This window comes from Neopsephotus bourkii, unplaced genomic scaffold (assembly GCF_033783945.1).
Source record: "Neopsephotus bourkii isolate Nb327-2 ecotype Australia unplaced genomic scaffold, CSIRO-AGI_Nbou_v1 NB_234, whole genome shotgun sequence".
Lineage (NCBI taxonomy): Eukaryota > Metazoa > Chordata > Aves > Psittaciformes > Psittacidae > Neopsephotus > Neopsephotus bourkii.
In genome coordinates, this window is record NW_026900744.1 from 16688567 (window position 1) to 16715771 (window position 27205).

Genomic DNA, 27205 nt, shown 5'->3' on the forward strand with positions numbered 1-27205 from the left:
TCACCACCTGTGTGCACGCCTCTGATTTGGCACTGGAAGTATTAGGCAGTCTTGTTAGAGAGCTCTGTGACCTTTCACATGTTAAAGCATAGTTGTGTGTTTTCTTTTCTTGAAAACAGCAAAGATTTAGCAAAGTTCCACCAATACATGAAGTTTCCAAGGAGCAACATTTGCCCCCTCGGTGAAGAAGTGATCAGCGCTGGTAACAGCAGCTCTATACAGCTGTAACAATTTAGGAGCCTGAGGGATCCAAAGTAAGACCAAGACTTTGATGAATTTAATTCCAAGATGGTTGTTTTGCATAAAAATAGCACCCCCACCCCCAGTGCTTTAAACCTTGAGTTTTAGAAACCTGTTTTAAGTAAGTATGTCCAAGGAGTAACTTTACTTACAGAGATTATGCAGCACACTCCTCCAATGATTACACAATACTATTTTCTGGTTCTATCAACACTCAGCTTTAAAAATAAGGAAATATCTAATAATGTTATGAATTATAATTAAGGCAACTCTAATGGGATTTTGTGGACTGTGATTGGCATCCCAAGTACGGCATCAGACAGAAAGGGGAACAACAACAGATGATTTCCAGGACACTGTAAGAATTAGCAACCATTTGGGTAATTATAAAGCTCCATTTTATAAAGAACCAGGAAACAAGATTAATTTATAAATCAGTTTATTTACAGATTTTGTTCTCTTAAAGTACATTTCAGTTACCAAAGATATTTACACTGGTGTACACAGGGAGCACCCTGGTTATTTTACAGTTCTTAATTACAAAAAAAACCCAACAAACAAAACCCCTCCACATCCTTGGGTCTGTCTACTGTGCAAAGCTGCTCTGGATGTGAACATTAGCTGAAACTGGCCCAAAACCCAAGTTACCAGGTTATTTACACATACACAGTAAACGGGCTTCTTTTCAGCATCTCCACAACACAGTACACAGGGAGACTGAGCCTCCCAAAAGGCAGCTTTGCAAATGTGTATCAAAAGGCTCTGCAAAGTCAGGGGAAAAAAAATAGTAAATGCAGGTTAATTACAGTATTCTTCTTTCATCTGTATATAATTTTGCATTTAACATTTAAATTACAAGAAAGTTCAACAGCTTGCTTTTCTCCGTTTTAGTTGATTTGTAAACACTTCAGATGCACTAAATACCTTGTAAGAGTCAACTGTTTTTCTGCTGAAAAGTACTTTATTTTCCTAATATTTTTAAGGTAGCAAAGGGATATGAAAGTTGGAACTGCATGCAGCTCCTTCCAGAATAGTAATTTAAAAGGTCTCTATCACTGTGCTACTGAAGATCTTCTGCAGGTACACACTTATTCAAGTATTGCAAAAAGCTAAGGCCACTTTTTCAAGAAAGGAAAGTGAACAAGACGGGATTTTTCAATCCCTCATTCCACCCTGTGAGCAACAAGCCTTTTCTGAAAGGCAGAAGTACTGATACTCCACAGCTCGCCTCAGGGAGCATCCTGCTCTGACAGAGATACTCACACTCCTTGTCCTCACAAGCCTGGGCTTTCCTACCTGGCACCAAGATCGTTCTGAAGAGGGAACTGCATCTCCCCAGTGACAACAGCCACTGCCCCAGACAGCTTAAGGGTCTCAGAAAAATGTCTCAGCCTTGAATCTTCCAATCTAGTTGCACCAAGATAACCAGGACCCAGAAATATCATCTTGTTTTTTACAATGGGAAGGTTAGGGATTAGAAAGAAACAGAGAATTCAGTCTGTCTGTGAGACTCCAGGCTTCCCCATACCTCCTTGCTACCAGCTGCGACAGAGACAGACCATTTCTTCATCGCAGTAATCATCAGTCTACAGGTACTCAACACACTTGAGTATATACTCAACTCAAAGCAACTCAACACACTTGAGGTATTGAGAAGGTAATTCATGTACGTTCAAGTCTTTTTAGGGTTGCTTCTAGCAAGGATTGCTACCAAAAATAAACAGAGATGTTTGCAAAGGAATAACGCCATTAATTAGATACAGCTTCCTTCTGCCCAAACAGCTGCAAAAATAGCTACTACTAGTGTTGAGGGTACTAAACTAGTGCTACCCAAGCCAGCAAGACAACAGGCACATGACCTCCAATGGTCTCTGGCACCACAGACCAACTGTACAACCTTCTCCCTGCTGGTGGGCAGTCCAGAAAAGCTATGCCAGCCCTGCAGAACAGCAAAAAGTTTCAGAGGCACAGGGCAACCTTCCCAACACCCGCCATGGTATCTACAGAACAGAAACCAACTTTGTTTCTCTGATACTCCATCTATAAATCTGTGCTGCTGGTTTCTGCCTTCTTTCTGTAACTGCTACCTATAAAAATAGCAATCCCCACTTTTGAAAGTGATATACCCAGGAAAGGGAATCTGAGGCGGTGACCCAATCAGTGACACCATGCTGGTTAAACATAGCAGCTTTAGTTTGCTTCTATCTTAAGCAGTCAAGAGTTTCTTGGTTCAGCACAATGACATTTTATGTGGACAAATGAACTACTTGGGGGGGGGGGGGGAGGGAAGGGGGTAAACCTGAACACTGCTCCACCAAGACCACTTATTTCCAGCTAGCCAGAAGGGCCACTACAGTGGAAGAGACACACATATGCTTGTCGGAGGTGTTCCTATACACCATTACCTCCTCCTCATTGTTCTTCCACTCATTAAGCTCCCATCAATATGGCTCTCCATTAACTCTCAAGTGAGGTGCTGGCAATACTACATCTGAGAATCTGCATGGACCTCTGACAAATCCAACATTTCCCAGTGCTGTCCCTGAAGAATTACCAGCTATGTGTCATTGTGCAAAATGCAAATATTCCAATGATAGCTCCCCTCCCCCCTCAAAAAAAAAAAAGTGGAAAAGAAAGCAAAATCAAGAACATAGCAGGAAGCCCAAGAACCAAACAGATGAACCAAGTGGTAGAGATCCCTGCCACACCTATTGTGGGCTGCAGCATCTTTGGGGTACCTCTGTGGGCTTCAAAATGTCTTTCTGCACTTCTGTGTGTGTGGAGAAAGTGACACTCCTCTGGGTCTTGACCCACATTAGCAAACACAGACATCCACTATTAAGGCATCAACATTTGACCCCAGATTGTCTATGTTCCTCCAACAAAAACACAAGAATGGGAGGAACAGGTTAGGAACAGCACTCAACAGAAGGATGCTGCAGTTGAACCCAGTACCAAATCAACCATGTAACGGCTGCCTATGGCCTAGAAGGTCTGGGATAGGAAGGAAACAGACAAGAGCTTTTTCAAGCTCAGCCCATTCAACTCTCCACTGTCTCTGAACCAGGTATGGTGAAGCTTCATTCCTAGTGCTTGCCCTTGCACCCACTCCTCGTTACCAGGGTTTGGTTCTTCTCACCTTCCCCCCGTATTTGCCTCAAGAAGCTGGAGGTTTTGTGTGAATAGTACAGGGCTCTGGAATATTCCAGAACAGATGCTTTCTCAAGTTCGGCTGTCTCAAAACTAAGACAGTGCAGCCAACTGCACAGGACACTCTGCTATAATCCACTTAATAAATTATCTGAAAATAAATAAAAAACCCACAAGCACAAAACATGCAGACAGTCAAAGCACCAGACCCCACTTTCTTTGGTGAATACACTCTGTTCTCTAAATTGTTCAAGTAACAGCTTCTCCGAGTTATTAGGGTGACAGTAAGGGAGGAAGCTGAGGGACTGAAGGCCAAATTTTTGGGAGGAAAAGTTTCCTACTCCTGCATGTCTCGTGCCTGAGTAAATCCTGAGTATCCATTATCTGGGAGCAGCTGATGCTCTAGGAAGAGAAGTGCTACACGGTAGGAGGAAAGTTGTCCACGGGCTCACCTTTAACACTTGATGTTAGGCGGTGTTTATCTTGCTCCACCTTGGGACTGAAACTTAAGTTATATAGGAAAAGCAGCAAGAATTTTTTACTTGAATGCAGAAAGCAACATCATCACCCTGGACTGGCTGGCACCACACCTGGCACCATGTCACAGAAGAAAGGTGAAGACCAATTTCACAGAAAAGGGAATTAAACTGGCTCTGGAGCAAAAGAAACTGATGCACATTGGTAAGGTTGGCTGCAGGAGAAGAGGTGTTAGGATTATATAACACTGTTCAGTATGATAAGTCTCCATTTAAGACTAAAACCTGACCAAACCATTTCTTCTCCCAATTACTCACATTTCTAAAGACAAGGTGAATACTGATGGCCGACAGCCATTCCAGCAAAAGAGCTAATATTCCAACTTACCACAACCCTTTCAGAGAACAAGCTGAACATGTCAAACCCCCAGGCCAGGGCTCCAGACAGCTGCTGACAGTTATGTGACATAACTGTACTGGCACACAAACAGTCTTGAGCATTCCCTGGTGCAGCCTCGAGTGAAGGATCAGCTTGTTCCAAATCCAGTGCGAGGTCTCTAGTGGCAGCGGATGCAAATTCAGATTCTTTCAATCACATCTGAACTGCCTTTAAACCCCACACATGGAAGGAAGTCCAGCAGCAGCACTTGCAGTGTGGAGAGTATGTCAGGAGTTGGAAAGGCTGGCTTCTGATTCAGTGGTTAAGCAGCTGTAAGTTTATTTTCAGCACTGTTAGACAAGCAGCAGTCTCCTCTGTTTCTCATTTATCTGGTTGAGCACATCAACAGTGTCTCTGATTAAGGCCTCAAAGATCCCGTCTGCCAGCTGCATCTTTACACACAGTTCATCCTCATCATAGTTCACCCATTGCGCTTCTTCCTCATGAAGTTCCTGTACCTTGGAGGGCAGAAAGGCAATACAAATATTACAATTCTGTTGCTTTAGGATAGTAACTCCTGCAAAGTTCCAGAAAGAGTCAAAAACAGCACACATCTGCCAACAACATATCTGTCTTTGTAAGAGATTACAGGAAATGCTTTGAATAGCAAAATGAACACAGATCTATTTGAACCAGGCTATTTCACTGTATGAATGCTTTCCATCTTTCACTGTAGTACCCATTTTAAAGGAGTTGTGCACAAGTTTTTCATTTGAAAGAACTCAGCTAATGAGATGCTCTTGGCCAACAGCAGAAGCTCCATTTAAAAAATCCCTAATTGTTTATTTGCAAGAAGCTGATTCCATGCAGCTTAATCTGGTCAGAAATTGTGCAAGGGCCTTGAACAGGGTAAGGAGAAAAAGAAAAGACTTTTCTGCAGTTCAGTTTATGTAAATAATAATTAGAAAACCTAAAGGAAATAATTTTTCCAGGAAGACAAAATGCTGGCATGTGTTGTACGACAGTATTACAACTCCCTTTGCACAGAATATGCCATACTTCGTTGGATTTGACATCATTATTACACGTGGAATTTTGTGCCATTACATTTAAAACAGTAACTCGAAAAATATTTATTTCTTTCTATTCCTAAATTGTCTACAAACAAAATCCTGTTTTACTGGCCACTGGCAAATAGGTGTTTTAGTAACAGACAGAAATATGCAATTTCATTTGGCAAATCAAAGTCATATCAAGACTCTCTCCAAACTGGACATTTCCAATTAAACTTCCTAAAAATTTGTCTTAGTGACCGTTTCAGTATTACAGACACATCCTGACAAAGCTCAAACACTTGAGAAAAGAGTGGGTGCAAACATCACTCATTTAAAATGACAAAGAAAACCTGCTAAAAGCTCTTTCCCTGCTCAGCTTCAGCAGAAAGCTCCTCTGACTGTAATTCCTGCACTCTGAACTGAAAATGCATGTCCACATAAACAAGTGAGCCAGACACTTAAGACACTGACAGAACAAGGTTAAAACATACTGAAAATCCAGTATTTCAGTATCAATATCTAATGTTATCATCTAAAGAGAGTACTAGTGCTATACCCCCAATACCCTTCCTTTTGCCTGAAGCTAAACCACCCACAAATTTGGCCATTTGGAAGGTGACAGCTGCTGTAGCCTAATGATGATTCAATAACCCAAATGCAGTGTGAAGCCCAAGATCAGGCTGCTATGGGAACCCCAGGGAACTGGCACTGCTTCAGGGTTTGTAGCTACTCATAAGGTCTTAGTTGTACATGTGGTTTCAGTCTGACAGCTTCTTTCTCCCACTCTTAAGACAGCTTGAGGAAAGGAGCTGGGATTTCATCCTACAAAGAGCTTTGTAAGAGTCATGCTAGGTGCTCACAAATCTGTGTCACCACAGCGAACACTGCTCTTTGGCACAGCCCTCATTTGCTATATAGCTGTGAAAGGTGAGGTGTTAATGGTTTCACTACACTTTCTAACAAGGAAGAAGCAACAATATTGGCAATCAAACTCTGAATGACTGCTGTAAGTGAAAAACAATTTTAAGTGAATACTAATAAGCAGCAGGTAATTGGGTCTAAGTTTGTGTAGACATGGATGTCTGAAACAGCCTTCTGAATTCTCCAGCAGAACTGTGCTCCCTGCAAACACTATGTACTGGCTGTAAATTTTGATAAACATTGGGCTAAAGAATAGCAGCATGTCCCAGATCCTTCCATCAATAAAGAGGCATGGGACAGAAGCACTGATTTTGAGACTTACCATGTGCTGTGTGTCTGCATCACGGACTATTTATATGAGGAAAAGCAAGATACAGGGGTCACAAAAAGAAGAGGTGGCGCTAAAAAGAAAGGTTCCCAAAAAGCAGAAGTGGTCTGAGAAAGAGAACAGGGGTCCCAAAGCATGAAAGGGAAGATCCTGGCTGTAGGGAAGATTCTGGAAATGGGGGAAGATCCTGGAGATGTTGGAGGTGGATGGAAACAAATGCTGGGACACACCCAGGGACCTTGACCGATGACACCCAACACTGGTAACTGGGAGCACTGGCACCACACCAGTGGTGAGATTTTCTGCTGGGCCCTCCCAGGCCAGCAGTGACCTCACTGCTGGGAAGCAAAGTCAAGACCTTGTGAATGTAATGCTGGGGGTGTGTGGAAATGAGTGAGTCAAATAATCAATCAGGCTAAAAGCTTTGATCACACTGGCCCTTAAGCAAACCCCAATATCAAGATCCACACTAGGGTGCTGTTTATTCTGCCTCACCTGCAACAACATGATGGGACAATTCCTTTACTGTGCTCCAGGAGGAAAAAAGGGATACATGGGATAATATAAACAGGGGAGGAGAAGGTAACATGATCCAGGCAGAGAAGGGCTGGATGTTAAATAGCAGTAGAAAGATGAAGAAAGGAAAACAGTTATCAGTGATTGATTTTCTCTTGCCTATGCTATTCCCCTCTCAGATGCTCAATTTCCTTTGACATTAGGACTTCCTCAACTGTAGTTCTGGAAAACTAAAGAGAATATGCAGTTTGTGTTTGTGTGTGTGTACACATGTGTGTGTGTGTTCTGAATATAGTATATCCAAGAGCATGCATGGAAACTGCTGTGCTGCTTTGCAGTCTTAGCTGCAGACATCTGAGCCAAGGCAGTTGCAACTCCTTGGCCAGGGAAAGGTTTGACCCATTTGCTGTATTACCACAAACAACTCTTAAGCAATGGAGTAAGTTTGCTTGTATTTGGTGACTATTACGGCTTTGATGGAAGTGGACTCTGCACTGTCTTTAGTACATGCAGAGCATGTAAGTTCTTGCACATTGTTGTGACAAAAATAAAACTCCACATATTTGATATGGAGAAGTTCTTTATACCAAAGAGAAACTGCATTTGGGGAAAGTCAGGAGAACAAGTTTTAATGAAACTGAATTCCATCCTGCAGGAAAAGATAAACAGGGATACAGTGCAGAAGGCTGTTGTATGTTTGTTTTTTTTAATGTGCCCTTTGTTTTTGTACTCATGTTTGGTTTTTTTAAAAAAACACAGAAGGAAAGCAAGGGGGCATGCACACAAAAGAAAAATCATGAGGTAACAAAATAGTGTGACCCTGCTGGCCATTTAATAAATGCTACAGTACCCAAAGACATTGCTTAAAATAATATAATCTGGAGGAAATTTTAAAGAGTAACTTATTAAGTTTTGATTTCTGAAGGTTTCCATTCAAAAGATGAATATCTGCAAACTAAACTACATTTGATGACTAGATCATTTAGGAGAGTAAAACTGCAGATGTAAACTAGTGCCTTGAAAGAACACCAGTAGCAGGAAGGCAGGCAGATGCATTCTCACAACTTTCTGCTCTCCAAGTGTCTGGAAATCTTAAGACCCTCAAGTGTGTGTGCAAACAGGCTTTGATGCTCTTTAACTCTTACGTTCCCCTTGGGTTTAGAGGTCAGGTGCCACAGAAGTGGGACTCCTCCTTAAGCCAGCTTTATAGGAACAGCTTTGCTTTGTTACAGAGTTTCTGCACAAAGAGAAACACCTTAAATGTTAAGTCAAAAGGTCAGAAGATCGAATACTTTTCAGCGCTCTGTTGGCAAGCTTCTCAGGTGCAAAAGCTAAACACATAGGCTTGGCAGTATCATGTGAGCTTTGCTTTCTCAAGCTCAGGATAAAAGGGAAGAGAGGGTGGCAGGGAAAGCAATAGCAGAGTTTGTTCTAACCCCATGCAAACTGATCAGCATCAGGAGTTTTTGGCTGAAGACCCAAGTGGAAAAAAAAAAAAAGAGTGGAAACAGTCTATTGTTAGCACCTGAAATTAAATGAGGAGGTATGAGAGCTCTTGCTGTAGCTTAAACAGAGGTTTTGAAAGATGAAGGCAGCCCTGATGAACTGAAATGCAGCACCTCAGCCTGCATCTACATTTGTGATTTTCCCACAAAGCACAGACAGCATACACACGATAAAGGTGGCAATGCGAACACACAGAAGAAGAAAGCAAACACCTAAACATTCCTTTAACCTTATTTTGAACAAAGTAGTTTCTCACAAATGAGATCTTCCCTGTACTTATTTACTGAAGATTTGCTCTAAATGTTAATAACCGGAGCAACTATCCAGCAGATGAGAAAGAGCTCTTAAGAAATACCAATATAAATGCCTTCTGAGGACCAAAATGCCTGATCAAACTTAACAGTGCTGCAGAAAAGGGTAAGAGGAAGACATTTTTTTGTCACTGGAAGAAAGAAAAAAGGCTAACTATATTGGTGTCAATGCTAGGGAAGCACAGAGAAAAGTGCAAATGCATTTAGGATGCATTCCCATGCAGTCACCCACACAACCCAGATCACAGAAAAGCAACAATGCAGCACAGGCTGCTTCTACTGCCCTGCCCCTTCCCCACAGGGCTGAACCTTTGGTGGAGATGAGAACTACTGGGAATTGGTGTAGTATAATAAACCCAGAAAGACACATCCAGGGATAAACAGTGAGAGAGTAAGCCTGGCACTTGCTTCTGTGCCTTCAGAAGAAATTAAGTCATGCCTAGTTCCTGTCCAATACTGGGTCAGACCGTATTGAACAGTCAGATGTGTTCAACCCTCTCACTTAAGTAACTAATAATGCATAGTTGCCTCAACAGAAAACTATCAAAGGATGTTTTCATTTGAAAGTTAGTTTTGCTTGGGGAAATGAAGAAACTGGGAAGGACCTGTGCTCAAAGTTTACATGCAAATAACAGAAGCCTAAGAATGTTTACCTTTGCTTTAAAGAAATCATGTTTTATTTTAACAGCCTTTGCCTTATAAGCGGCAAAAGAATGTGAAGAATCAATCAGCTCATATGTATTCACTTGACACTTCCTGCACGTTGCAAGAGGTGTCTATTGGCTAAATTTTCACAAAAACTTGAACAATTTTTATTATGATTTCTGAAGAAGCTTCCACAACACCTAAACTTAACAAAAAAGCCTTGATTTGTCTTTCAGGAAACTGCTGTGTTGCACTACTTAAATATACTTCGAACAAGATTTGTAAAACTCCAGAACTGACCTCTCCGTTTAGGGCTACACTGTGAGTGTACCCACTACTAGGGGGTAGGTAGCAGATCTCTCACAGGCCTGTATATCCGCTTACGACATAGGATTTGTGTTATCACAGAACTCATGACCTTAAGCACAAGTTAGAGGCTCACTAGGAAACTATCCAGATACTTCGTGTTTTACAGAAATTTTAATAAAACAAGGTAAGATAAATTGAGCACTCCTTACATTTTCAGTCAGAAGTTTCTCTTATAGTGTCTCATATTACAGTATGAATTTGCTAGCACTGCCACCAGGACAGCCTTATTCCTAAATCACTGCTGCAACCTTCACAGAGTTATTCCCAGACTTCAGCTAAAATTTTATTACCATATTCTTGTGAGAACAAAATAAAATTAAACACATTACTTATTAAGCCAAACTTGTCAGAGCTCCATTAATCTCTGATGTCTGAGTCTGCATCTAAGTTGCAGATCAGATCATCTGAACTTGTTGATTTAAAGCACTTTGGATGCCTTTAATTAGAATAATTTTTTCCAGTCAGGAATCTTTCTTTCTAGGTATGGTTCAAAGAAATTAGTAATTAGTAAATAAGTTGTACCATTAGTTTTCTCAGGGTTCTAATCATAGGACTTTTTTTGTGCATGCTTTAATAGCCTTTATATCCCCAAGTCAAGCTTCCTATGATATGCAAGTTCTGTGCTTAGATATTCTATTTACACACAATTAAAACCCTGGGAAAAAGCCTGTGTTGGAAACCTTCCACTGATGGACAATTAAAAGACCACACGACCCATGACTCAAAATTACTTATATGTGTGGAATCAATTTCAGGTATAATTAAGTGAAGCACAGTCCATGATGACTCATATTCCCAAACAGAACCTTCACTATCATTATAGCCAATAAAGATGTTAATCTTTGTGCAATACAAGCCAACAGGTAACTTTCAAAAACTAGTACACAGCCAGACACGCTCTCTTACGCAGTTTTAACACAGAACTGTCTCTGCTGTAGTGGCAGCTGCATTCACTAGTTCATGTCAAGTACTAGAGGAAACGCTCAGCTGTGTGTACCATCTGTCAAGACTGGTTACCTTCTACCAGGGACTATCATGTTCCATACTATCTCTTTGAAGTCTTTGCAGTTCTAGCTCAATGACTCTGAAACATTTCAGGTGAATCTGGTTAGCAGTCTGGCCTATTAAATTTTCCATATTACTATCTCCAATGATTGACAGTACTTCAATATTAAAATATTTTAAAATAAAGTAAGAAGAAAAACATATTCCCTTCCCAAAGAAAAAAGTTTACTCTCCTTTCAGTCAAATATTTCAGTGCTTCCTCTGTGAATTCATGCTTTAACCTTTTGGCAGTAAGCAAATTTATAACCCAGCCAAACTAGCAGGTATGAACAGCTAATTCACTCAAGTCACCTTACTTCACTTACTGGTACTAGACTTCTCTTTTTGTCATTCAGGTGCTCTCTTAAATAAAACACAACCTCACAGACACTTTGGATTCTTTAAACAGCATGACTGAATACTGAAAAATGCAACTGTATGTCACGCTTTAGTCTGGTGGACAGTATGTGACATAACTGCTTATTTTCATCCACTGACCAGTATATGATCCACTCGGTCTCGTTTCTTCCGCCCAAATTTCATCATCTTCTGCCAGTCTGTTTTGTGATTAGGCTCCTTCCTGAGGCTGAACAACTTCAGTACTTCAGCTGCAATGAAGCTCTACAGAACAGTAAAGGTAAGATTTATCACACTGGGCCTAAGAAATTGAATGTATGCACAAAGTACCTTTCTGTTTATCTAAGACACACAGGGTGTATGCATGAAGTCAGAACGAAAGTTTTTGAGGCAGAACAGGAGGAACAATTATTAAATCCAGAAGTGTGTGTGTGTGTGTGTGTGTGTGTGTGTGTGTGTGTGTGGAGAATGACACCCACTTCTGTGACAATCCTGAGAACAGAAACTTTCAATTAAACACAACAGCAAACAGATTATGACAATTCATTTTAAATACAATTACCACCTTCCAAAGTGGGGGAGGGGGGCAAGAAGAGCGGGGGGAGAAGGAAGTCTTCATAGTTTGAAATTTTCATTTGTGTCTTGGTGAGCTGTATGGAAGGCTCTTTGTTGTTCATTTTCAGAGACAGTTTTTTTCCAAATGTCTAGCCCTGCAAGTTTAACCTAGGTGCAGTCATGCTCCAGCCTTCTGGAGTTTTGTCCTTTCTTGAGCACTACCTCAGATAACAGGAGACCTCCTCTGGTGTACCAAATACAACAATGCCCTCACTAGTCAATTTTTGGGTCCCTCCTACAAACTCCCACTGTCCTCAGCGAGGCTGGCACAGGTGTGTCTGAGCAAAAAAATCCAGCTCATCCCATTTGGCCCAACCCTACCCTTGGATCCATGCCTGTACAGAGTTCCACTGAAATCTGCTAAAGCAGCAGACTGTCAGCATACCAATTTTATAAAATCAAGGTCATCCTGGCAGTTCAGCACAGAGGACTGAGGTTTAAAAGCAACCAGTACCAGCCAAAAGGACAGGGAAGCAAGCATGTTGAATAAAAACCTGGACCATTTTGACAAACTCCCTTTCAGGTTTGCAATCTCATTTGTTTTCTCAGCTTTTATCTTGGTGGATACACCTGGTATGATCTTTCAACACTCAGGCAAGTGCCAGTACAATGATTTTTCATCTCACATTCCCTGAAATGCAAAGGTTTCTTCCTACCTTGATTTCATCCAGATCATTTGGATCTTTCACTCGGCGAAAGTAAGCAGATGCAATCCTACATGGTTTCATCCAAACAGGCTGATTTAGATTAGGATCCTCAGCAAACATTTCCCCAAAGATCTCTCTTGTTAAATCAAATACCACCTTAATAAAAAAAGAAGTAAAAGCTAAGGCTTCTGTTGTTCATGAGAAACATTAAAAGGGCAAGAACAAACTGTCTGAAGACTGTACCTTCTTGTAAACCTGTTTGCTTATAGTGTCTGTGTCCTGCTCTTTGAGAGTACTATCAAGATCTGTATGAAGGCTGAAACTTTGAAGATCATGACCCAGCTCCTTTAATTTCCAGAGTTCTTCAGCTGCTGCGTGCACCATAACTTCCACCTCCACTGCAGTATGAGGGACTGCCAAAGGCTCCTCACATGGCTTTGTTGGCACTTTCTGAGGTTCTACCTTGGGCAGCACTGCTGGTTCCTCAGCCTGCTTCTGCTGGACCTTACGGGAACTCAGGCCATAGTCCTCATCAAACCAGTCTTGATCATCTCCCAGCACACTCAGGAACTCCCGATTGAGCTCCAGCTCTGCCAGTCTCTTGGCAAGCTCTTCCTGACCACTGGCACCAAACACTGGACTCTCCTGTGAATTAAGAGACACAGATTAAATATAAAAGCAGTGTCACACTCCTGTCTAACTCAGCTTACATTTTTAAATGCCCTACTTGTGTAACTGGCAATATATGCACAAATACTCAGGAAAATAATAAATATCCCACTGTAAAATTAAAAATGTTTTGATTCAAATACTTGGGGTTTCTACCACTTTTGAGAAATGCTTTCAGAGTGTTCCTACAGAGCTTAAAAGACTCTGCATCCTGCCCACTGTCTGTCCTAACATTTAATTCCATAAAAGGCTGAGTGGTTTAAAAACTGGTAATGTGACATACAACTTTTCACTTCTCTTACAAGCAGTCTCAGATCTAAATCAACAGCCTAAAAGCTTTTAGCAGGTGATGGCTGTTTCAGTGACTGAGCAGTGCTCACACTGGTGAAATGGGCCAAAGCTTCCTGTGATGATAATATATTGAGATCAATGGCAAAGCAGACAGATTTACTGGGATCTTCAGCAGAAAGGCCAAGCCCTGTATCTGTATCATTAATGATTGTTCTGAGGAAGCCTGAACTTCCACTACTCATGGTATATTAGTTGAGAGGATAGAGCAGTCTGATACCTTAATGACCTCTAGAGAAACTATGTTTAGAGATCATTATTTCATATCAAGAATAAACAGAGGTAAGCTAACAATCTATTGCATTTTGCCATTTTTAGAGTAAAAACCAAAGATAAGGATTAAATACAAATTGAATGTGTAAGCAGAATGCAACCTAGAAAAAGTATTTTTCACTTTCATGTGCCAAAATGTGTCTTCTGGCCTGTAGGGCTACCAAAACAAGCCATGAACTGGGATATGTAAGAAAAAACACATAAGACAAGACACATAAGACATGGACACATCATCCAACAGAACTTGGGAGAAAACAAACTGGTGCTACATAGCATTCCTCAGATTCAATCATCATCAGTCAAAGGAATTATTAACTTAAAACCAGTGCAAGGCATCTGCTACTCACTGGTCTGGGACACATGTCTGGAGAGGAAAGTTCTTCTCTTTCATCTTCAAATTCAGAACTCAGGAAAAAGCTATTCAGTCCATCAGGAACTTGCTTTTCTACCTGCTGGGATGGGGTACTGTATTCCTCTTTTACATCACAGAGCTCCTGGTTGCTGAGCTGGATTTTCTCATTCCTGACCTTCTTTATTTGCTGTAACTGATCAACTGTGTCTTTTACAAAATCTCTAAGTAGACGGTCTGTCAGCAAACTGACTTTTTCCAGTTGGTCTTTTGACTTGTCTTCTTCTCTAAGTGGCAGTCTAAGCTGTGCTTCCAACTGGTTCTTCTCTTTTGTCAGCAAATCCAGAAGTGGAGTTGCAGGCTTCTCCACAAGTCCAGGAAGGAGGTCATCTACCTTTTCAGCACATTCTTCTCCCAGTGTCTTCTGCCTCTCCAGTTTTTCAGAAAGGAAATCTGAGATGTCATCCAACTGAACAGTGGAAATCTCATCTGCAACACTAGAAATAAGAGGAGCAAGGCTGGCCTCCTCTTTTACAACATGCTTCAGATAACCCACCACTGACTGTTCTTGGGTAAATGATTCAATAGCTACAGAAATGTTTTTGCTGTTTGCTTTAAAAGACAACTTCTCATCAAGCCTTTCCTCAGCTGAGGCTTCTGAAACAGCTGTGTCTGCAGGACCTTTATCCTGGGAATAGTTCCCTGTTACATCTCTGCTCTGGCTTTCATCCTCTTTGCCAGGTTTGGAACTTCCTCTGTCTTTCTGGTAGGCTTTGTATTGCTTCTCCAGTCTATCATCAAAGAATGAGTTTTCATCATTGCTTGTGTCTAAATAGCTATTGGTACTTTCTGTAATGTGAGAGATTTTTTGAGGAGGAGCAAAAATACCATGCTTTTCTTTGCAATCAAAATATTTGATACCATCGTAAGTTCCATTGTTGTTCCCTTCAGGCTTATCCAACTCTACACCAGCCCAAAAGCCTTTGGCAAATTTAGTCAGACCTTTGAATCGCAATGTTCCAGGTTGAACTTTACTCACAAGTACTCTATCACCAATGTTGAAATCTGGCAAACTATCTGTTTCTTCTATGATTGAAACAGCGGCCCACAGTGGTGATTCAACAGAGGCCTGCTCTTGCTCCACATCTCTACGTTCAGTATTTTTTATAAGTTCTGTTGGGGACTTCAGTTCTAATAGCCTCTCTGAATGCACACTGCCAGAGAGAGAGAGAGACCTGTCACTGAGGTATTCACTGACTTCGCCATCACTGCCAAGGCTGGTGGATCTGCTTCTGCTGGTCTGTGTGTGCTGTGACCGCTCTCTCAGTGACTCCCCATTAGGGGAAAGAAGAGATGCTTCAAAGTCATCTTTGTAACGCTCCCCAGGAAGCATTTCTTCAATTGATGCTTGTTTTCTGGAGGTGGATCCTTCAAAGTCTTCAAGGTATGATGGCTCTTTTTCACTAAAGAGATGTTCCGAAAGCAGATAACCTTTTTCCTCTGCAGATCTGCTGAGCTTGCAAGAAGACTCTTCCGTGTTTTGGACAGTTACAGCATGTCTATTTGTCAGTCTCTGTTCCAAGATTTTTTCTGTACCGTGAAGACTTTCCACAGCCGAACTAAACAGTTCCTTCTGAGAGTGTTCATTTTCAGAACAGAGGACTTGCTTTGCAAGGATGTCCTTTGAGCTCTCCTGTTCATTACTTAATGTCAACAAGACATCAGAACTCTCCAAAGGTTTGACATGAGAACCTTCAATTTCATGTTCCTCTGACCTCAGGTATTCCAAGTATTCCTGTATCTCAGATTTGTAACTGAAGGCAGACTTATCACTGGATGCATTTACCGCATTGCTCACTGACCCATGGGATAGTCTGCTAACGTCTTTCACGTCTTTGAGAAAACATGATAACGGTACATTTTCTAAGGAATCACCGGATCCTGTTCTGGAATGCCCTGGTGACATTAAAACTGAGGAAGGTATTCCAGAAGGTTCTTCTCCATGAACATCTGTCACAGCCACCTTCTTGGTGTGTACAGACACAGATCTCTCCGTTTTTGATGACACAGTATCTTGAAGGAAAATAAAAAGTGAATTATAGTTGCATTGTTTAATGGAAAACTGCAACAACAGGCAACAAAATTAACAGTAAGGTTTCTGTGCTAAAGAAGTTACAAACTGGTGCCTTGGAAACATATATTTCTAGCTGTCCCATAAACATGAGCAACATTCTTTTACTTCCAGGTTTCTAATGCTTCTTCTCCGATACTGTTCCTGTACCACTATTTTGCAACGCCATACAACACTGACCCTGAAGTAAGGGCTCAGTTATTTGTTTGCAAGCTGCAAATACAACCAATATTAGAATGGTATATTATTATTAGACAATGATCAACAGCAAACATTGAAGAATATCTATAAAAACCCAACCCTATTCCTAAATTCTTAACTATTTTTTGTTTTCTTACTTTCCTGACGTGACAAATAAACAAGAAATAAAAGAAAGGGAAAAGGTTGTCACTTAATTATGGTTTCACATAAACCTCAGCAGAGTAAAACTAAATGCTGAATATACAGGAAACAATGAAACCAGAAGCCTACTAAATAAATATACAGCTTGATCATTACGCTTTTATGAAGTCTGCATTCTCTCTTAAAACCTCTTCTTGAATCAACAAGGAGAAGTTTAAAGAATTTTAAGAGACAGTCTTCCAAGATCTTCATCTGTAGTACAAATTCTTCCAGTTACATACCTGCATGTTCTGAAATGGATTCCAAAGATGCTTTGCATCGCTCTGATTCAGCCAGTGATTTCCAGTTCTTAGCTGTCTCAGGCCTAAATATGAAAAATATAATTGCATGAATCATGGCTACAACCAGAGTGTGTTGCTTTGTCTTTTTTTCTATTTTTGAATAGATAAAAGTGGAAATGCAAGCATTTATAAGGCCAAACCAATGATAACAAGCAGTTTGCTTTGTCACCATACTGTGACCCTAGAAAATAGGAATGGGGACGCAGAGAAGAGTTTGGCAAGTCCTGAAAAGTGATTTTTTAAAAATATTTTGGTTTTTACTGGCATGCACTAAAATTGCACCATCTGCTGGACAAAATGAAACACTTAAAAATACAGTAGGAAGTGCAGAAATCGGTTGAATTCTCTGCCTTTTAAAACCCAAGAACCAAACCTGATTTAAGTTGCAAAGATGGTCTGCCTCACACAGTGCTGCAGGCAATAATACTGGTCATAAGAAGTGACCAAAACGAGAAAAAAATTTCTTCCCATTTGTAATCCACTAAACCACTTGGCTCAAATCTTGCACAACTGAAAGATGTTCAGAAAGAACTTGAAAATAGGACCTGAAAGACTGGGCAGGAGAAAAGGGAAGTGCATACAATTCCAAGGACAGTCCACCTTATCTGTTTTGGGTTCAGTGAGAGCAGCAAATAGGTCAGCAGGATACTGTCCAGTCTCTAAACTAGCTAAAACTCATGGTTTAATGTTTCAGTTATCTGTTTGGGTTTAAAGTTTCTGCTAAACTCATGGTTTCTCCTAAAACAGTATTCACCACAGTTCCTCAAAAAGAAGAAGAAATCCCAGTTACCTATGGAGCGGTGGTGCCTTGATCTTAGGTTTTTCAGCAGCAACTGAGGATGGAGTTTTAATCTGAGGTTTGGCTGTTGGCGATGTCTCCAGATCTTGGCTCAGCTCTGCTTCAGTCTTCTTGATAAACTCATCATATGACTGCACACAGAAAAGTTATGGCTGTCAATCTATAAAACCACAATTACAATTTGGTAATCAAAACCTGTTAAGTTAATAAAGAAGACACTTGGTTTCTCTGAATACTATACTTAAAAAAATAAATAAAAAATCAATTACACTCTTTAATCTAGGCTCAGATACTAATGTGTATAAACATACATAAGCCCCCTGAGCACTGCTAGTAACCCATTCAAGATATAAATTTTAGAAGGGAATAGCATTTTTGCTTCAAGGCTGTGGTTCATTATTGAAAATGTTTTAATAGCCAGAACACAGTCACAATAATATGTCTTTCATAGCTGTTGATAGGATAGTCTGCCAACAACATCCATACTGTAATGGTTTATCCAAGGCTAATGATCTTTCACGTCACCCTTCTTCCTACTGTTGCTAACCTCTAGTTGTTTGATCAAACTGGCTTCCTGGGCCTTCAGTCTCTCCTTCTGTCTTTTTTTCTGTTCCTTTTTCAGCTGGTAAACCACAGACTTCCTTTTCCGCAGTTCATCCTTCAGGGCCCTGATCCGTCCTTCAATGTCGCTTTGATCAGATGTGGTTTCTGAAAAAGTTTTGTTTTAGTCTTTGCAAACTTCCACCTCACAGAACAGTTTTACACAAAGCAATAAACAGTCTAGTAAATAAAACATATGGTCCAAGCAAAATCTCAAAGAATTTAATGTCAACATGGTAACATCCCAAGTCTCTTAAAGTAGGCTCTCAGATTCATAACACTAGTATACAACATATGAGAGTTGCATCTTATTTAAAAGAGAAAGGCTCTGATACAGTACTTGTTCCTAAACTTGTTCACATCAACCACCGATGTTTATGCTGCTACCTCATTAACAGCTTATCATGTCAGCTGTTGCTGAAATTAATTTTTTCTGACATATTAAAAAATATGACAACTCAAAAATGCATATCAAAAATATATTAAAAAAATACTTGTTTACAATCACAGTACACAGTTTCAAGATGCAGGGTACACTTCAGTGATGAGAATTTTATTTGGAACAGCGGACTGCAAAATAGGGTTCTGGCCCATTTACATTTTTTGCCATGTAGATTAAATCCATCTATGAAATTGAGAGCTGACTGCTCAACTGCTGGAAGGAAAGTCAGTTTGAACCATGCAGAGATTTTTTCACTGTTGTCAGGCTTCAGGATGACAATTTATTCAGGGTGAATGGGGGTAGCACTGAACTTAGACATGTGGTGGACTGCTCAAAAATAGCTTATATAAAGCTACTTGGCTTATCTTTGATCCAAATTTAGTTTTACAGATCCTCCTATGATGTCATTACTGACTGTAGCTGTTTTCCACCTGAACGTTATTTTTCTTTAATGATTATTCTTCATAAATTTTAATATGATCTCCATTCCTTTCCAACCCCAGAACTCCCTGCAACCTGGTTTTCCAGTCCTGATTATGATAATGTTCTACCTCTTTTCCCTTTGGACACTGACACCAGACACTTAGATCCATTCTCTGCATGATAACCCCATTCTACCAGTAACTCTGCTACTTTTGATGTTTTTGCTGTAATTACCTCTCAGTCTCTCAGATTTTACAGAGAGACTGACTTCGTGTCTCGTTACTTATTCTTTTCTGCACACCTGATTATGTCCACTTGTTTCTTGTTTAAAATGTATATGAACACAGTGCAAAATGAGATCTTTGTCTCACACTGGTGCTACCACAGTTAAGTATCAAAACCTCTTCAAAATATTGATCTGACATAGCCTTACTGAAGCTCCTCCCAGCAGCTTATGTCCCACTTCCACTTGTACAGCAGCAGCTACAGCTCTTAAGAAGGAACTTGTCTGGTTTGCTTTTATAATGCTCAGTATTACCTACAATGTTTTCTGGACCAAAAAGCTTGGATGTTCATAATCATCAATCGCTTTATTGAACATCCTAGAATTAAAGTCACCAGTATTATCTGGTCAGCTAGCAGGAACAGCTCGACATTTTGCTAATCAAATTTCCCACGACAACAAACCACCATAATGAAGGATTGCACCACCACCAACAGGCAGTAAATACAATCAAACTACTGTATTCTTTTGCCATTAACAACTGCTGTTAATAATTTAGAGAATTAAAAAAAAAACAACAACAAAGGAAACAGCACAAAAAGAATGGAATCTTACTAGCTAATCAGGAGTACTTCATAATGTCCCTGTAATGAACAAACTCCTCTCACGTGACCACTATATAATTATATCTTTTCTTGATCAACTCATAACGGAAAGATCTGCACATGCTTTCATCTTTAATGATCTTGTCTACGCATGGATAGGATTGACATAGCAATGACTTCATTACTACTCAGCAGCTCGGGAGATTTGTCTCTTTACAATGGAATGATATATTGTGAAACCAGCACCATTGTGATCAGCTTCTCACCTCATAACCTTCCTCAACATTTGAAATCAAAGGTTGCAAACACTTTATTTTACAAAAGATTGTTTTCATGACCCCTTTTTACATGCTTTAATTTTCAAATAGCTTTCTTACGTGGTTGCTCAGTCAGAACTTTAAATAATCAAGTTATTGAATGCTCTCCAGACAGAATCCCAATACAAATCACTCAGTACACATACCTAGGTGTCATGTATTCATTTATCTATCCATCAGGAGAATGGCTGCCTCCAATTTCTGTGTTTCTACTGCAATCACGTATACAATATTAACAGAAAACCCCACCCAAAATAAAAATTATTAAGCTTGTTGCATCAAGCACCACAATGACTGGGTATGTACACATACCAGGAAGCCATCCATCTAGACACGAACAACAGCCAGCACATACAATAGAGCCACTTGTGTTTTTTTTTTCCCAGTAAAGACTTAAGAATGAGTTTAGGAAATTAAAACAAAAAAAGGCAGGAAGATGCTGTCTCATTTGCTAGAAGTATTTCATGATACTCTGTCAACTGCACTGGGGAATACACATTTGAGAACCAGAAGTACAGAAAGGTTCAAAACAGACTTTTAGTTTACCAGAGCTCACAATAGTGACCACTGAACCACGGCGCAGGAAGTCCTGCAATCCATGTGACTAACAGACTGTGAGAACACACCAGGGAAAGGACTGTTCCATACCAGTTCACTTCTAATATTTTCTCCCTTAGCATTTACTGGTAGCCAGCTTTGATACTGGGTAAAAGAGTATAATGAGTCCATATAGTAGATCTTGCAATTTACAGCTCAAAATGCAACCTTAGGCCCTATTTTACTGCACACAGTTCAAACCCTCCTCTAAAAATAAAAACATGGTTCCTGAAGCACCCATCCATTCTGTGCATGCTAGGGCAGGTGCAATGGGCTCACTCATACTGCCATGATAACAAAGCTATACTGCTTCTGAAGCCAGGCTGTGTTCAGAAGGAGAACAATCATGTTTGTACGCTGCTGAACCATATTCTGCTTTCTTACAACATGACAGTTGGAGATGTGTCACCTGTTAAAACACAGATAAGCTTGGTATTTTTAAATTCTAGGACCACCCTGACTACTCACCCTTATTTCATACCTGTTTGCAGGAACCTGTGTTGTTTTCTAAAAGAAGAGGTAATACATAGACCTTCTTAAGCAGAAGTGATCAAATTACGTCATGGGAAAATATTCCCACAAATCCACAAAGCCTGGCAATTTCCAGGCCTCCCCACATCTGTGTCTGCCTTTCAAGTTTATTTGCTAAAAGCAAAAGCTATGGAAAAGCAATTTAAACCCAAGCAGATATTACACTTACCTGACTGTGTCATAGATAAAGATTCATCAGACCAGTTGTGAGATAGCTGATGAGACTTTACAGGTGAACGTAGCTGTCCTCCAGTTCTATGGCTGCCTTTACTGGAATCTTGCCTTGATACAGATATGCTGCTTCTGGAAGGAGACTATGGCAAAAGAGAATGACAAATAAGTTATTGCTTGTAAAGACCTGTTTGAAAAGTAGGAGATCACTGTCATCAGGAGCTAGTTACAAGGAAGGAACAGCATGACTAGAGAGTATCTCACAAGCAGTGGTACCTATCCAACTGTCTTAAGAAGAATATCAGTTTGCTAGACAACAAAACAAGAATACGAAGAGCAGAAATAGCTGACTGCTTACTTTGAGCCTAGATTTCAGTAAACCTGCTTAGACTACTCTATTTTCACCTATGTAAACTGACATGGTTCTGACCCACAGGCATTCGATACAGTTTATGTAATCTTATTTGGTAACAAGCACAGCAATAGGAATTCCCAGTAAATATATCAGTGAAATCAAAAGGACCATTTGATGTAAGGGGTGCAATATGACATTCTAAATAAGTAAAACAACAGAGCATTTCTCTGAGGCGAGGCAAACAATTCTAAGAGCAAACATTCTCCCACAGTGCTGCTTACTGCTTTGACATTATACCACAAACCTTTCACACACCTTGGATGTAACCTCTGGCACATATTAGACATTTTACCTCACTATCTTCTCAGCAAACTTTCCAACAAAATATTTGTAATAACTCTAGAAATATTTCTAGAATATAAAACTGTGTGGATACTCGTATAGCATAACTATAGAAACTCTAGATGAGCAGTTCTTTTACCCCACAGACACCACATTTTCTGTCTCACTAAGCACAGAGCAAAGTTATCAGGATGAAACTGACAAAAATTATAAACCAAGTAGAAATAGCAGTTATGGAACAGCTGGAACAGAACAATAAGGTAGAATTAGCTACTGCACAGACATAATCTGAAACCCAAATGGTTGTGCATGGCATTACAACTCTGCTTCTTCATCCTATACTTATACTTTGGGGTACATTACTTGCAAATAAAGCAATGCGGAAAACCAGAGCATAGTTTCCATGGCCTCAAAGAATTTATACAATGGTAACAAGCTAGCCTACAGCTAATTTATACTGGTAAACTGGGTCAGTGTTCCACCACTTAATACTGCATACTTACGTGACATACGCAAAACGTTTTGCAAGACTACCCACAAGTTTAAAAATATCTAAACTCTGTGATGAAGCAATTTCTCCTCAAGACTTCAGCACGTACCTGATCACAATGCGTATGCACGATAATGCAAAATGGTACTGCCAACAGAAAATAGTTTAATCTCTGCTTTGACAACTGGCATGGCTGTGCTTACTCCTTCTCTCATAGCTTTTTTCAAGCGTTAAAATACATATAGCATAAAAACTCACAAGTTTGCCAGGTGAGGCAGACTTGAACTCCTCAGAATAAACCATTTCTTCATTAGCTGTACTCTGATCTAGGCTTTCTGGCTGTCCATGGCCCATAGTCTCTGATGGGACAGCCTCAGCAGCTAGACTGCCCAGATCTTCTGGGATGGAGCTTTCACTGTTCAGATGAGAGCAAGAAGGTGCTGGAGACTCTTCTTCACTAGCCGTTTCTGAGATTCAACAAAAGACAAAACAAAGCGCTTAAGAACCTGTCCTGATTTACAGGCCTTCAAAGATGCTACTGCCTGTATACAAAGTAGTAACTGCTACCAATACATGTCAAATTGGTGTTATTTCCCCCCCCACCTAGACACTGAGGGTGGAGCACTTGGCAAGAACAAGCATGCTTATTAGAAACTAGCTATGATTTAAGACTGTCAAACCTTCTAAGTGATTGCTGAACATATAAAGAGGGCTTCAGGATATTCTAACATTTTCCAGACAACACACTCAAAAAAGAGCATTAGCGAAACCTGTCCTTCTGGTTGACCATACACCATAGCAAGAGTCACTATTAGTTTGAAGAAGTCATGGAGGAGCATATAATCTCCAAGCCAGATACTGAATTTACAGCTTCCTTTACAGTAGCTGCGGAAAACATTTTAATGTTATGATTTCATCATGAGTGTCTCAACTGGCAGCAACTAAAATAATAAGCTGGGTTTTCAAAATTCCTGTTTATTAAATTCTGCAGGAGTCACAGCATTACTGAGGCAGTCACAGAGAATTATTCAGTATTTGAGCAAAGGCTGGGAAGCAGAACTTCTGAACATGGGCTGTGCTCCAGTGCTTACTAGTAGATACAATTAATAGGAAGCAAGTATATTTTCTCATTCTGAATTTTTGCTAATCTGAACTTACTGACTTATACACATATCTTCAAAATGTCTTACAATACCCAAGATCCACATGTCTCTTCAATAACAACCCTAATAGGGCATAATTCTGAATTTCCTTTGCACATTCAAAGGACATGCTGCCTGCCTTCAGCGAAGTGGGAGATAAAGAAAATTGATTGTTTCTAGAACAATCCCAAAGTTCCATTACTTTCTCTACTTCTCTGTGCTTCATGCTGAAAGTATGGTCCAGTTAAGACAGAACAGTAAAGCTGTGGCTCCCAACATCTGGGAACTTTTTTTTTTCCTAACAATAGCATTATTCATGCTAGTTATATCCTTACACACTTAAGCACAGTTGCACATTTGAAATGGTTATCCTGCATCAACAACAGAGGGTAGAAAAAAATGCTGAAACACAGCCTCTGGTAAGAGCCATCCTCACCAACAGTGAGGAGGCTAACAGGACAGACACTTTGAGCACTACAGAGGTTTTAATAAGAGTAAGTTCAGAAGATGATCAGCAGAAGATCATGAACTATTTTTGTTCTGAATTGTTTGTAGAAATGTCTGATGGGGCTCTGGTACACTGTTCACTTGAGAAGATCCACAGCAAAGGAGGAATACACTTTTAACTGAAGTGTAAAACGGGGCTAAAAGAACAAGGCAACAGAAGGCACTGAAGACTGTAGAAACGGATATTCTAAGGGGGTCCAGAGAAGAACCACCACCACCAAAACATCAAAAACGGAAGAAAGTGCAAACTTAAGCAATCGTGTCAAATTATGCTTTACTTGTTATTTGTATCGCTTCCCCCCACTTCCTTTTACCTTTGGGTTCAGTCCTCTGATCCCCCAGCTCTTTCTTGGCTGTTTTGGTTTTGAGCAGCTCTTTGTCCCAGGCAGCTAGAGCCTGCTTTTCTATCCGCCGTATTTCTGCTTCTTCTGCATCCAGGCGGCGTTTCCACTCCAACAATTCTTCAGCATGTTGTCGACGCTGCATCAGCTTCTGTTCTCGCTTGGTTAGAAACCTAACAGAGCAGAAGACAATGAGAAAAGAGCCAATCACACTCAAAGGTCCCAATACCCAGATGCTCTATTGCCACAATTTCTGGAATTATAGCTGTTCAGATTTTTTTCAAGGATAATACCCACACTAACAACTATCTTCTAGACCTCCCACGTGCTGCTGAGAAACCCCCTACAACTAAAAAAGTTTTTTTTCTTTGCAATAAGTCTTCAACATCCTGTAGTGGTAGGCTACAGCAGACTACAACATATGCTGCTTACATTTTAAAGATCTTCAAAACCATTAAAGTGCTACTAACTATTCAGTAGAACGAACAGGCTAAGTTCCCAATTTCAGTACATGAAAAGTACCAGTGATATTAAACTGGAACCCTCAAGAAAGCAGTGACTGTTTGAAAAAACAAACTTTTCACTAATCCCAATGACAGAAAAATTGTAACTCCAAGTTGCCTCACATATTTTCCAAATACATACTTCTAAGAGAAGGTGATGCTGTATTAATAGATCTCCTGAATTACTGGAGTTTCTATCCTTCTTCCCTTAAGCATCGTCTCTGTGGATAACCACATCTGAAATGTTAATTGTGAGCTGACAGCATCAAGAGAATATGGGACGCGGGACTTTTTTTTCCCAGCTACTAACATATCTGGTTCCTGGTTTAACAACAGATAGAAAGCAAAGCTCATGATGAAAATTATGAAATATTTTCTTTCTGACAAAGATTTCTTAGGTGATCCACAAAACCTCAAAAATGAGGCAATTCTTATAGGACTCTCTAGGTATGTATAAATTTGTGTGAATATATGAACTTGCTTTGACAGCTCTTGAACAACAGTATCTCTGGTCTTATTTCTAAACATTGAAGTAACCAAGACCATAGCATTTAAGCTTTAACACAGTAAAAGAAATCAAGTTCAACATCAACTGCATGCACCTCCTCTGACATGCTAAGTCTAGAGAAGAGCGTGTATCAAGTCATTAATCTCCTACACTTAAGTTATGACATCATAAAATCATTCTGCAGAAAACATAAGGTTTGCCAGCTAGAGTTCACCCTCTACAGGGGGTGGGGTGCCTAAAAAGGCAGTCTTCAAACATTTGCGCTATTTGCTTTGCAAATGCCTTTATAATTTGTAAGTTTCAAGCCATACCAATCACTTGGCATCTAAATTTTTAAGCTGCAAAGCAGATGATGATTTCATTTCTGCTTTTTAATCTCTCATGTTTCAAAAAAGCCCTTTTATTTGCAGACACTGGAATAGCCAACTAGCTAATTTCCACGTCTTGCCTGCTAAGGGACACTTCTTGTTTGTTCACTTCATGTTCATTCTGCTCCCTGGAAAAGTGAGCTGGAAGCTGACCAGAAAGGTTAAGATTCAGGTAAATCCTTCCTAAGATCGATTCATGTAAGGTAGACAGTTATGATTTGAAGATGAAAGTTTTAGAAGCCAGTAAGATTGACCACAATCTTCTTTCCTATGATCAAAACAAAAGCAGGCTCAAACCAGAAGCATCTCAGAGTCTCTGGGAACACCTTCAAGCAACAGATTCAATGATTTTGTGCATTACTTTATTACTTTCTATAGACAAACATCAAACATTGTCTACTTTTAGACAAACCCAACAGATTAATATCATTAAGAAATTAGACTACCAACAGTAATTGCATTACAAACATGACATGGACAGCCATGTTGTGCCTTTCAACAGCACTATCAGATTTGTCAGCTCTTTCTTTCAGATACAAAACAGTTTCAGTTAATCTAGCAGATCATGTATTTGGAACTCTCTATATAGAGTCATCATTGCAATGATCTTACTGCAAAAGGCAACTTTTTCTTCTACCTTGTAAATGGTTTGATATAATCAGAATGTCTGGATCTTCATAGCTTACTGGATCTTTACGAAGGCAAGTCCAGTTGAAATAAAATGCAAGAGACAGGTTGAAATAAATGGATTCAAAAGAATAGGACTCCCTAAAAGCATTAACCCCTAAAACTAGGGGAGACAGAAAGGAGAAGAATTAACTAAATGACAATGAAACTAACCACCACACAAAGACTACTTGCTAGTAATGAAAGTCAAAAGAAGGGATGGGAGTGAAAGAAGTTTCCAACATTCCACCTATAGAAAGAAG

The 27205-nt window shown here is 40.0% G+C and overlaps 1 protein-coding gene across 7 annotated transcripts in view; it reads right to left on the reverse strand.

Annotated features, from left to right (window-relative positions):
• Positions 1 to 662: 662 nt before the first annotated feature.
• CEP350 (centrosomal protein 350) overlaps positions 663 to 27205 on the reverse strand; it is a 76561-nt gene continuing 50018 nt past the window's right edge. For all 7 annotated transcript variants that reach the window (XM_061345568.1, XM_061345573.1, XM_061345571.1 and 4 more), the window contains 11 exons: positions 24871 to 25070; positions 23166 to 23374; positions 21719 to 21863; positions 18359 to 18519; positions 17803 to 17942; positions 16953 to 17035; positions 14197 to 16271; positions 12803 to 13204; positions 12569 to 12715; positions 11439 to 11561; positions 663 to 4763 (listed from right to left, as the gene is read on the reverse strand). In XM_061345568.1, coding sequence (XP_061201552.1) covers positions 4599 to 4763; positions 11439 to 11561; positions 12569 to 12715; positions 12803 to 13204; positions 14197 to 16271; positions 16953 to 17035; positions 17803 to 17942; positions 18359 to 18519; positions 21719 to 21863; positions 23166 to 23374; positions 24871 to 25070 — 3850 coding nt within the window. In that variant the 3' untranslated portion in view covers positions 663 to 4598. The remainder of the gene's footprint in view (positions 4764 to 11438; positions 11562 to 12568; positions 12716 to 12802; positions 13205 to 14196; positions 16272 to 16952; positions 17036 to 17802; positions 17943 to 18358; positions 18520 to 21718; positions 21864 to 23165; positions 23375 to 24870; positions 25071 to 27205) is intronic.